This window comes from Megalobrama amblycephala, linkage group LG22, assembly GCF_018812025.1.
Source record: "Megalobrama amblycephala isolate DHTTF-2021 linkage group LG22, ASM1881202v1, whole genome shotgun sequence".
NCBI classification, from domain to species: Eukaryota; Metazoa; Chordata; class Actinopteri; order Cypriniformes; family Xenocyprididae; genus Megalobrama; species Megalobrama amblycephala.
The window spans coordinates 20,098,759-20,111,242 of NC_063065.1; the positions used below are offsets into that span (position 1 = coordinate 20,098,759).

Consider the following 12,484-nt stretch of genomic DNA (forward strand, 5'->3'; position numbering starts at 1 on the left):
GGGATCACTGCAATTCACACTGGACTCAGAGAAACATGGATTTGCAGTTATCATTTTGCATCAAAATGTTGGATTTTGCAGTAAAATCATACCCTATATATTGTATTGTTATATATTGTGTTGACAACTCATCAATTAAATATTTACCATCTTATATTCTGCATAATTTAGTGTTTTTAAAAAAACACTGACAAAAACTTTACAAGTTTTAGAGCTGGATGATATGATGATATATATAACATTGATTACTCGGATTTAAACCAACTTATATTGTAGTTATGAGACTGTCCTCCAAAAAAAAAAAAAAGACCCTATAGGTAATTTTTCAAGCACCTTATTACGACGATTTATTATTTTAAAGTCATGCGCCCTCTAGCTGGCGTAAAAATAATGACAGTGTCGTGTTACGTCTGTCGTCATGAAATGACGTATAGCCTAACTGTCGTTACCAATCAAAATGCGTGTTCATTTAAATGCAATGTGTGGTCTTTTTACACCATTTCTCCTATTTCCATTTAGCAAAACTATTTTTTTTTATTAATGACTAACACCCACCCCATCCCTAAACCCAAACCCATGATCGCATGATCACATGATTGCATATTGTTATTGTTATTGCAATGCTCTGCCAATTGAGCTACGCGAAACCCGAAATACGACGCAGATAAAAGGGAACAATGCATTAGAATGAAAGTGTCCTGTTGTCGATAGGGGCGCAACTTTAGCAAACGCTCCTATGGGTTGTATTTCAGGGAAGTGACAAATGACCTATATGGTCGTATTGGTTGGAGAACATGTTGGTAGTTATATAAGGCTTTCATTGGCAGATTAGATTTATGTATTTCCCCGGCCTCGAAATCAGGCACATAAATGTCAGGAAACACGATTCCTGGCTGCATGTCAGTATCCATGGGTTAGGTTTCTTTGACATGTTATAACTTTCAAGCCCAAGGTTTAGTGTAATCGTTTGTTTTACTGATGTTTTCGCAGTTATCCCCATTTAATCCAGTCATGCAGCAGGTTCTTTTGCCACTAAGTCCAGCTGAGGGAGTGTGTTCCGGCAGGAAAGTGGCGTCAATGCATACCCTCTATTACAGCATGTTTGGAACTTGAGCATTGTTTGTTTTTAAATTTGGTCATGGTAAAACCAAAGCGGAACTATGTCTAAAAATATTTGCATAGTAATTGTATGTGAAAACAAAAAAAAATATTCACTTCTGTTTTCCTTGAATTACAGATTGTGCTGCTCTAGGTAAGAATGGTCTATCAATTTTTAAGACTATCGCATTTTTAAAAATTATAAAAAAAAAAAAAAGGTAGCACTTTATATTACAGTGTCCTTGCATGTAGTTATAGTAATTATAAGCTGCATAATTACCGCAACTAACCCTAAACTACACCCTAATCCTATAGTAAGTTAATTAGTATTACTCAGTACGTATATGTATAATTACTTTGTAACATGGACACCTTAAAATAAAGTGCAACCAAAACAATGAATTATTATATATTCATGTAAGATATAATATTAAAATGAAAACACTAATCATAATGAGGAGACATAGAGAAAATATAATGCTTAAAGATTTGGGACTGTCTTTCAAAAAATTAAAATTTTCTTGAACTGTGAATAGTCTTCATAGTGTCTTTGTGTGTGTTTGTATCTGCAGCTCTCAAGATGAATGTCGTTCTGTTCATGAATTTTCTGTTCATAACGAATGAACTTGTGCTGGTATCTTCAGGTGAGTTCCTTGTGCTGTCTACTGAAAAGCTTTGATTTTGTTTAATTTTGCTTTAATTATATGTTCTGTATTACATTCATTTTGCAAAACAAGATATTTGAAGTGTTTTATGTTTATATTGTTTTATGTTATATGTTTATATTGCTTTTCTATTTTCAGAACTTGTATATGCAGAATTGCCCAGCAGAATAAAGGCACTGAGTGGCTCTTGTGTGCAGATACCTTGCAGATTTAATGGGACAGTGATCAATTTGATGAACACAGACACTGTATTTGGCTTCTGGATGAAGAAGTACCAATCTTTTCTCAATCCAGGGAGTTTGGTAGTTTTTAATGGAAGTTCAAACATAATCACAGGATTCAGTCATATAGAGATACTTGGAAATCTTAGTCAGCATGAATGTACCACTGTTTTCTATGATGTGATGAAGAATCATTCAGACAACTACTACTTCAGGGTGGAAACAAATACGGGTCAGAAATACACATATCAGAATCCCATCTACATTTCTGTCTCGGGTAAGTACAGGTCTCCACTGTAAAACATTTGAATTATGTTGTGACAATTTTAAAATTACTGACTGATTATGGTTAATGATTTAGTCCCTGAATATTTTTGTAATTAAAATTAATATGGTGTCCTCCATGAATAAACAAAATGCTACATTTGATGCTTCACTAAGCTTTACCTATATGGAGCCAGATTGGTCTCATTAAAGTCTGTATGAAACAGAACTTGTGATAGTCTTTTCTTCTCTATGTAACATATATCGTCACTGTCAGGTGGAAACCTTGTCATTTTTATTTTAATCATTACTATTGGTCACCCTTTATGTCTGTCTGTGGGTTTTGCAAATATCTGAACACTGAAAAGTATTAAAAAGAGCTTTGACTAAACCTCTTAACTCCTCTAGACCTTCAATATATTGGTAAAACCTGATAACTCCACCGACCTTTATCATGGATGAAGTGTTGCACACAGTTTGGACCGACTGTATTTGTTTGTCATTTGTTGTTGAACCATATATTCTTAAATAGCCTGTGTGAAGCACTTCATCTTTAATGACATGAGATTTTGGCCAAATGACAGAAAAAAAAAATTCGGCATGCCGCCTGGACAACCTGTCTATCAGTAGCAAACCACAACCATTCAATCAGTTCCTGAAGGACAAAATCAAGCCCTGCCCTACATTTTTTTTTTTTTTTTTTTTTTTTTTTTTTTGTTTGTTTGTTTGTTCAAGCAGCTATTTTAGTCAGATGTTCATCAAACTAGGAAAGAAAAGACAACAATTTGCTAACTTTAACTCAGACAAACTTTACAGAAAATCCAACATGAATAAACTGATTTCTGTGAGCAGTGTGGTTTTCACTAAAATACACAATTAAAAATATATGCTTATGCTTTTACAATATATTTTTCTCAAGATTTTTAAGGATTTGGAAAAGGAAAAAAATCCTTTCTAGGTATGTTTATAGTCTTTGTGTAGTATGTAGTCATTTTATTTCCCTGTATTTTATACTGTGTACTTTTTGCCCTGTAGATTCACCACAACCTCTCATCCTTAAACCCACTGATCTGAAAGAAGTGATGGAGGAAACAACAGTCAATCTGAACTGCTCTGCTCAAGCCCCCTGCCCCAAACAACCTCCTACAATATCCTGGTCCAACATCCCTGAATCTGCCCACATTACAACACAGTTACAGGAGAAACCTGATAAAACGGTGTTTTCACACATGACCTTCAAAGCTTCATACATGGACCACAGAAGGAACATCTCCTGCACTGCTACATATCCAAGAAAAACATCTAATGACTCAACTGTGGAGACCACCGTGATGCTACGAGTCCTGTGTAAGAGATTTGGAGTAGTTTTGCTCTTTCATGTTCAGATGTGTACTATTATAATAGTAATAGTTTATCTATTTTGCCCTCAAGTTCCTCCAAAAGAAACTCACATCACCATCGATTCATCTGCTTCAGTCTCTGTTGGCACTAATGTGACTTTGACCTGCAAAAGCAAAGCCAGTCCATCAAATAACATGAACTACACCTGGTACAAACGTGGAAAGGATTAAAGAATTAGCTGGATTTTGGAGAACAACTGACCTTTACTGTAAATAGGAAGAGTGGAAGCTGGTACTTCTGCACAGCAAAGAATGAACATGGTAATCAGAAGTCAGAAGAAATCCAGCTTATTGTGGCAGGTGAGTTTAATTTATAAATCTGACATGCTAATTATAATCAAAGTTTCGGTTTTATGACTTGACCTTGTTTCATGTTGTGTATAATCTACTGAACACCAATTTCTGCTTATTTCTGTTTTTATCTGCCACCCAGTAGAATTATTGGTGCCTTTGATCGCAGGCTGTGTAGGAGGAATTTCAGCTTTACTCTTGTTATTTCTTCTGGCAACACTTTTAAAAAGGTACCCAAAGACTAAATATGATGTTCCACAAATGTTCATGTTTATGATTTATGAATTTCCTGTCGATACAGGGTGCAAAAGGAAAAAGCATCCAGCGAATCCATTGTTAGAGAAATGGATCAGGTAATTCTATTCTTTTTTTTAGTGGACATCATTATTGACATTACTAATGAGAAACTTTATAAGTAGATATTCACATAAAATGTTAGAATAAATAATGATTATTTTTTATAGTTTTTTGCTTTGTCAGGGTCGTGTACAGATCGATTGCATTTATCAAAATGTTTTCATGAAAAGACAGTAATGACAGATGCCGTAACGAGAATCAATATGAAGCGATTGACTTTTCCACCAATTGAAATGACTGTCAACTATTACACATCAGAATCATAAACCTATGATTTAACAGAAAATGTCATCGTCTTGGATAATATACAGATGTGTTGTGAACAAAACAACAACTGCGTCTTTTGTATCTGGTTAGAAAACAAGTAACACTTTACATAAGGGTCCCATTAGTTAAGATTAATTAGTTAACTAACAATGATCAAGACGGCCCATTGTTAAATGCCTGGGTTTCATAGCTGTGAATTTTGTGATGTTTTTATATTATTTGTGTTTGTGATGTTGAATGCTGTATAAATTGCTCTGTGAAGAGACAAATAAATATACTACTACTATTACTATGTTATGGTATGCTGGTAGAAGGATGATGCAAATACGGATTTCCACCAATAATGACAATACTTTAATGAACACGGGTAAACAGAGCCAAACATACACGTAGTATAACATTAAGATGGACAAGGAGTGAAGGGAGTGAGTGCAATATAAAGGGAGTGCTAACAATAGAGTCCAGGTGCAGGTGATCCGTGAAGATGGGGAGATGACGAGGGAAGTGAGTGCAGGTGTGGAGAACAGGAGGATCATGGGAATTGGAGTCCAGGGGAACAAGGGATCTGTAACAGTACCTCCCCCTCCCGGTAGGCGCGTCCTCGCGCCGTAGATGTAACGACCGGGAGGGGGGCGGGCACCCTGGAGACCTCATGCCGGTGCAGGGGGAGGAGTAGACTGGAGTGGAGGTCTCCAGGGCAGGTCCAAAAACCATGGCGGGTCAGGGGACAAAGGCAGCCATGGCGGGTCAGGATCCGTGGGTGGCCATGGCGGGTCAGGAGCCGTGGGCAGCCATGGCGGGTCATGAGCCGAAGGCGGCCATGGCGGGTCAGGAGCCGAAGGCGGCCATGGCGGGTCAGGAGCCGAAGCCGAATTGCCGACGATCCCAGGTGGCGGTGAGGATCCGGCGGGACAGGGCGATGCTGCAGGCTCAGCCGACCGAGGCGCAGGCGGGGCTCCAGAAGGCTGTAGAGGAGCCAGAGCGACAGCTGACCAAAGGGACGCAGGAGGGAGTGAGGAAGCCAACGGAGCGTGAGGGACGAAGGGACGAGGAGAACACCGAGGAGTGCAGTCCTGATGTGAGGGAAGGCCGACGAATGACTGATGCGGAACCGGGGGGAGGATGGAGCCTGGCGGAACTGGTGGACTGATGGGCCACGGTGGAGATGAGGGAGGTTGGAGCCAAGGGGGAGCATCTGGACCAACGGGCCGAGGTGGAGTCCTGGGTAAGGTGGCTTGAGGTGGAGGTGCATTGAGGACATTAGTGGGAGGAGGCGGGAGAGGGAGGCAGGGAGGGAACACAGTCTTTGGGCTGGAGGGTTCAAAAACACAGTTCATAGTAGGAGCGGCTGGCTCGGCGGCAGCTGGAGCGGATTGCTCGGCGGCGGCGGCTGGAGCGGATTGCTCGGCGGCGGCAGCTGGAGCGGATTGCTCTGCGGCGGCTGGAGCGGATTTGCTCGGCGGCGGGGGCTGACGCTGCTTGCTCGGCGGCGGAGGCTGGCGCTGCTTGCTCGGCGGCGGAGGCTGGCGCTGCTTGCTCGGCGGCGGAGACTGGAGATGCAGGCTCGGCGGCGGAGACTGGAGATGCAGGCTCGGCGGCGGAGACTGGAGATGCAGGCTCGGCGGCGGAGACTGGAGATGCAGGCTCGGCGGCGGAGACTGGAGATGCAGGCTCGGCGGCGGAGACTGGAGATGCAGGCTCGGCGGCGGAGACTGGAGATGCTCGCTCGGCGGAGACTGGAGATGCTCGCTCGGCGGAGACTGGAGATGCTCGCTCGGCGGAGACTGGAGAACTTGGCTCGGCGGAGACTGGAGAACTTGGCTCGGACCAAAAGTCAATTAACCAGGCCGCATCACATGGCGGCCTGTGTGTGGCTAGAACCTCCTCGGAGAGGGCTGGAGCTACTGGCTCGGAGAGGGCTGGAGCTACTGGCTCGGAGAGAAAGTCAATAAGCCACACCGCATCTCTTGGCGGCTCGTAAGAGGCTGGAGACTTTTCGGAGGGGGCTGGAGTAGCTCTTTTCCTCCTCCTCCGCTTCCTGGACCCAGCGGAGGAGTGTGGGTCCAGCGTGGAACAGGCAGGAAGTTCGCTGGAGGGGTATGCGGAGGAAGACGGTGGCTGACTGACTGGCCCGGCCTGCCGTGTTTCTGGCTGGACTGGAGACAAACACTCATCCTGAACCTTATCCACGAAGAATTTGGAGTCATTTAACCACAAAATTAAATTGATAGTTTCGCTTAAGGAGAAACGATAATCTGGTTCATCAAAACGGATAGTGTTGTCGTCCAGTCCATCCAGAAACAGGGCGATCAAACATACTTCAGGCCAGTCAGACAAAAAGGCAAGCTCAACGAACTCCTCCACATAAACTTTCCAGCGAACGACCCACCTGAAGAAGCCCAATGAGGCGTTCGCCAGCAGTCCAAGGAGAGAGAGGCATTGGAGAAGCTGGAGCCCGGTAGCTGGGGAAAGTCTCCATCTTTCTGTGGAAATCTAGTCGGTTTTAAGGTCCGTCTTTCTGTTATGGTATGCTGGTAGAAGGATGATGCAAATACGGATTTCCACCAATAATGACAATACTTTAATGAACACGGGTAAACAGAGCCAAACATACATGTAGTATAACATTAAGACGGACAAGGAGTGAAGGGAGTGAGTGCAATATAAAGGGAGTGCTAACAATAGAGTCCAGGTGCAGGTGATCCGTGAAGATGGGGAGATGACGAGGGAAGTGAGTGCAGGTGTGGAGAACAGGAGGATCATGGGAATTGGAGTCCAGGGGAACAAGGGATCTGTAACATACTACTGCTATAGGCTGTTTGTTACAGTATTTATTAATTTTTATTAACAATAGTTAATAAAAAATACAACTGTTCATTGTTAGATCATGTTTGTTCAGGTCGATTAAATAATGTTAACAGAAACAACTTTTGATACAACTTTTTAATATTGTATTATTAAAAGGTGAAATGAACATGAACTAAGAATCATTTAGAAATATTTTCATATTAGTTCATATGAACTACACTGTAAAAAATTATCATATTTTAACGGTAAAAGACTGTAAAAATGCTATGGTGAAAAACTGTTCATTGGTTAACAGAAAGTTTCTGTACTATATAGGGGGGATAACTGTAATATAACTACATTTCATGTAATTTTACAGTAAAATACTGTTAAATTTTCAGTTTTTGAAAGTGAAAAAGAACAAGTACTTGTATAATTTACAGTAGTAAATCGACATTACCATTATTCCTTGCGTGACACTTCACATTTGATGGATTTTTGTTGAAATAACTCTGTTTCCTCTTATTTTTTCTTAGTTAATTAGGGTTTTATATTATATATAATGTTGTTAAATTAATGTTTATTGCATTTTTTTAAATTACAATTTTTTTAATTACAATTTTAATTACTTGTTACCATGTTGGTGTTATATTAGTATTGTCCTTCTCAGCTGGTGGAAAAGCTGCTTGTGATGAGCTTTGATTCATCATGTGACTCTCATCACCACTGTGTTTTGTGGTTGTCAGTGTATTATAAAGGTACAAAACAGATATTAGTTCTTCAATAGGATGGTAAATTAACTTCAAGTTACGAAATACAGATAAAAACACTTTCAATAGATGAAAATGTAATTTAGGAGGGTTAAAGATAATAGTTTACTAATAAACAGAGGCAGGTTCAATACAGTTTGCTGTAAAACGCATAATTCCATATCACCCAAATATTGAGTAAAATTGTCAATTTTTGATTAGACTGGAGTATTTTAGTTTTTAGTTTTCACCTTGTCACATCTAGTTTTGTTTATTTCGGCTCAAGGACCCTTATTTTGATTTTCATTTCATGGTTCCTGTTTTCTTAGTTCCTGTGTTTAGTTCCTGTTTTCTTGGTTGTCATGGTTCCTAAGTATGGGCCTGTCCAAATACCATTACGGTTTTGAACTTGACCACTTGTCTACTTACATGACGCTTTCCCGGAGTTTAGCCAGAGTGTGCAAGTGGGCATGAAGACTGCATGATTATGGTGCTTCATTTTCGGACATTTTACAAACTATATATAATATCTGCAGTCTCTGCACCAATACAATGTGCAACACTTTATGCTTTACAAACAAATTATATGTAACATCTAACTAATTTAACTTAAACTGGAATGTTTTCCTAGACATGATGTGAAATCCGGGTACATACGTTTCTGAATGTGATGAATGACAGGATATGTTTCAGAGCAGTATTAGATAATGTGAATTTAGTGTGTGTAAATTGTACTGCGCTTTGCCATTTTTCAGACCTGGGACAGTCTTGCACACTTACCTCTTGTCGCGCAGTTTCAAGTGTCCAAGACTGAAAGTGTGGGTATTTGGACAGGCCCTATATTCTTGTTTGTTTCCTTGGTTACTAATTATGTTACTCACCTGTGTCTAGTTTAGTTTATCATTGTCTTGTGCATTTATACTCCTGAGTTTGTTCTGTTCATTGTCGGTTGCTGTCCTTGTTGCATTGGTTTCTGGTACCCTTTGAATTTTCTTTTATTAAAACTGTTGTATGTTGAAACTCTCTTTCTGGTGAACTAAAGTGTACTTAAAAAAGAATAATGTTTGTAATCCACATTTTACTCACTGTGCTAGTGCTGCTAAGCCTTTAATTCAGTTTCAAGAGGAACATACAAAAAAGCTGATGTTTTCTATGGTATTACTTTCTTATTAAAAATTCTGATGCAATTCAAAGAAAGGTTCAATTCCATTTTCCAGACCTCAACAAAGCCAAAATTATCACAAAAAAACCTGATTGTTATTTTGTTTAATGGGAAAAAAGGACTAACAACTGATTGGAAATGACTAATGTTGCTCTGTCATTATGTAATTATTGTCACATTAATTGAACAAAAGGTTATTGATTATTTTTATTTGTACTACATGCCATTTTTACACTGAAAAAATGATTTATGCTGCTTGTTCAAATTACTTGATTAAAATGAGCTAAAGCAACACAACTCCTACACATTTTGTCCTAACTTTATGTCATTGTGTTTAATCCATGTAAATAGATCTAGTATTGAAGTTTACTTAATCCATTTGTGTTGGGATTACATGAATGAATTTTGTTCAGTTAACTGAAAATAGGCGGTGCTTGTTAGTTCCCATCATGAATTGTGTTTAATAGTGTTCAGTGTTCACTTATATTGCAATTAGAACGTTTTAAATTTCACTGGGTTACCATTGTAGAGAAGAGTGGGGCATTTGCTTAGGCTGGTGCTTCAAATTCAAGTTCAGCTTTGAGCTGAAAACTAACATTTAACGTGCTAGTGTGTGCACTATTGTTAGCTAATAGACTGTTGACTATTTAGTCCAGTCTAATGAATGAATCACATAACACATATATGAAGGTTGAATTGAATGATAAAAACATATTGGATGAATGAATGTTTTGAAAGAATGAATCACGAATCAATGAACCTTACAAAATTAACTTTGAGACTACTTAATTGGATCACTTAAATATTACTTAATTTCATCATGTTGAATTTAAATTAACAAATTATATATGTATAACTTAATTTATTCATGTGGTACCGATGTACCGATGTATTAAATCATGTAAATTCAACACACTTTTTTTTTCAGTGTAGCTGACATTTTATGATTGTATATAAATTTACATTTTTTATTTATTTCAGTGTTTATACTTTGTTAATGAAAGGATTCGTAAGGGTGCAGAACAAAAATTCTAACATTTTGAGCGGTGTTGAGCAGATTCTGACCTGAATGACTTAAACACATCTGATTGGCCATTGCGTTCACACGCTCAACAGATATGTCTGTGATTGGCTACAAAGCCCAAAGCTGCAAAACATGTTGTGATTAGAAACTTTAGATGCTCTTCACAGAGGGCTTACAGAATCATGTAGTTGCTGCAGATTTGTCGGCTGCACATACATGATGCAAATCTCCCGTTCCACCACACCCCAACACTGCTCTATTGGATTGAGATCTGGTGACAGTAAAGGCCATTTATATAGGGAAACATATAGGGAACTCGTATAGGGAACGTATAGGGAACTCACTGTCATGTTCAAGAAACCAGTTTGAGATGATTTAAGCTTTGTGACATTGTGTGTTATCCTGCTGAAAGTAACCATCAGAAGGTACACTGTGGTCATAAAGGGATGGACATGGTCAGCAACAATACTCTGGTAGGCTGTGGTGTTTAAACGATGCTCAATTGGTACTAAAACACTCTGAGTGTTTGAGTGTTGGCGAGTGAAATATAATAATAATCTTGAATAAAGATAACTATGTAATGATATCATGTTTTGTTTTTGTTTTTGAAATTGTGTCTTGGTTGAACGGAGCACTTCTCTGGTTTTAACATCTAAACAAAAGGCTGAATACATTAAACGGGACCTATTATGCAAAATTCACTTTTACACAACCACCCTATAGTGATAAAAATCCACCCACTCTTTTTTTTAATCCCCATAAATCATAAGCATTCTCCCAATGACCTGTTTTCAGTCATGGTTCTAATGTGATGCCACGGATGTTAACAGACACTGCCATTTTAATATAGAACCACCCTGAGGGAGTTCACAGTGATTTGTACACAGTCCGCCATTGCTGCACTGACGAGAATGTCTCCCAAGCGTTTTAAGCGTTCTGTAGATGGATGGATTAATCCACATAGCTCTCTCCATTTACTTGCAAAATCTGAGCCACTGAAGATGAGGTGGATTAATTTTGTTTTCAAAGAAAATGCTCCCTCAACTCTACCGAAATTTTTTATGTCTGTGCTAATAATTTTACACCAGACTTTGTGAATGAGGGTCAGAATAAAGCAGGTTTTGCACAAAAGTTTCTCCTGAAGGATGGAGCAGTGCTAACTGTTCGTGATCCAGCTACACCTCCAGAAGAAGTAAGAATCATGCATTTGTCCAAATTGTCTTTCTGAAAGAGCTTCTTGGCACTCTGTAAGGCTATTGTTACTAAAGCTACCATTGTCTGTCAGTTTTCACTGATGCTGCTTTTACGTGCTTCCAGAATGATCATTAATAGGAATGTGGTAGTTAAAAATTGCATATGAAAGCAATGTGAAGTCAATCGCTTGAATTTGTCAAGCTCATAATCACTTGTGGGAGTTATAAAGTTTGTGATAGCACGCGATGGCACCATGAGACCAGCTATGTTGTTATTTTTATTGCGTTGTGCTCCCTGTCTGTGTAATTCATAAATGCTCATTTATTATGCACAGTACAATCAGATAACTGACTTTTCTGTAAAGATATTAAGCTTGTACTAATAGTGGAATGTTTATTTGCAAAGGCCAGCACATCAGAACAGAGCAGCCAAACAAGGGATATTGCTTTCCAGACAGACACAAAACTGCTGACCTGATTTGTTATTGCTGTCATACCGGAGCACAAGCTCTAGAAGCTCCGCCCTCTTCTGAATAGGGGGGCGGGAGCCAATGGCGCGTTAAGCCTTCGCGGGGCCCTGGGCTAATGAACGCACGAACATCTGCGAACACTCCTGATGACGAAAATTACGTGATGCGAACGCCTGAAGTATACCTTGGTGTTAAGCCCGTAATAGCAGGCCACCAATCCACTCAGGCCCATATGCACGTGCATACCCTGCATACCCAGACGCTACGCCACTGTCCTGGTTGTATTCCTGCGTGCATGTCCGCTGCGCCTGTGACTCTTGATTCGTGTGTGTGACGACGATGAACGTAAAAGAGGATTGTCTCGGGGAGCCCCCTAGTGTTCGGGGCCCTGGGCTGCAGCCCATGTTGCCCATTAGGATAACGCAGCCCTGGCGGGAGCACCAGCTCATTTGCATTTTAAGGGACATACACAAAAACAGTGCGGTTTTTCCTCATACCCAAACGTAGCAATTTCAACAAGCTAAAAAAATATATAT

The 12,484-nt window shown here is 39.8% G+C and overlaps 1 protein-coding gene across 1 annotated transcript in view; it reads left to right on the forward strand.

The window, feature by feature from the left end:
* Nucleotides 1–703: 703 nt before the first annotated feature.
* LOC125257434 (sialoadhesin-like) overlaps nucleotides 704–12,484 on the forward strand; it is a 103,283-nt gene continuing 91,502 nt past the window's right edge. The window contains exons 1-6 of the mRNA XM_048173761.1: nucleotides 704–1,252; nucleotides 1,671–1,742; nucleotides 1,902–2,261; nucleotides 3,284–3,595; nucleotides 3,680–3,948; nucleotides 4,082–4,169. Of these exons, the coding sequence (XP_048029718.1) occupies nucleotides 1,679–1,742; nucleotides 1,902–2,261; nucleotides 3,284–3,595; nucleotides 3,680–3,819 (876 nt within the window). The 5' untranslated portion in view covers nucleotides 704–1,252; nucleotides 1,671–1,678 and the 3' untranslated portion in view covers nucleotides 3,820–3,948; nucleotides 4,082–4,169. The remainder of the gene's footprint in view (nucleotides 1,253–1,670; nucleotides 1,743–1,901; nucleotides 2,262–3,283; nucleotides 3,596–3,679; nucleotides 3,949–4,081; nucleotides 4,170–12,484) is intronic.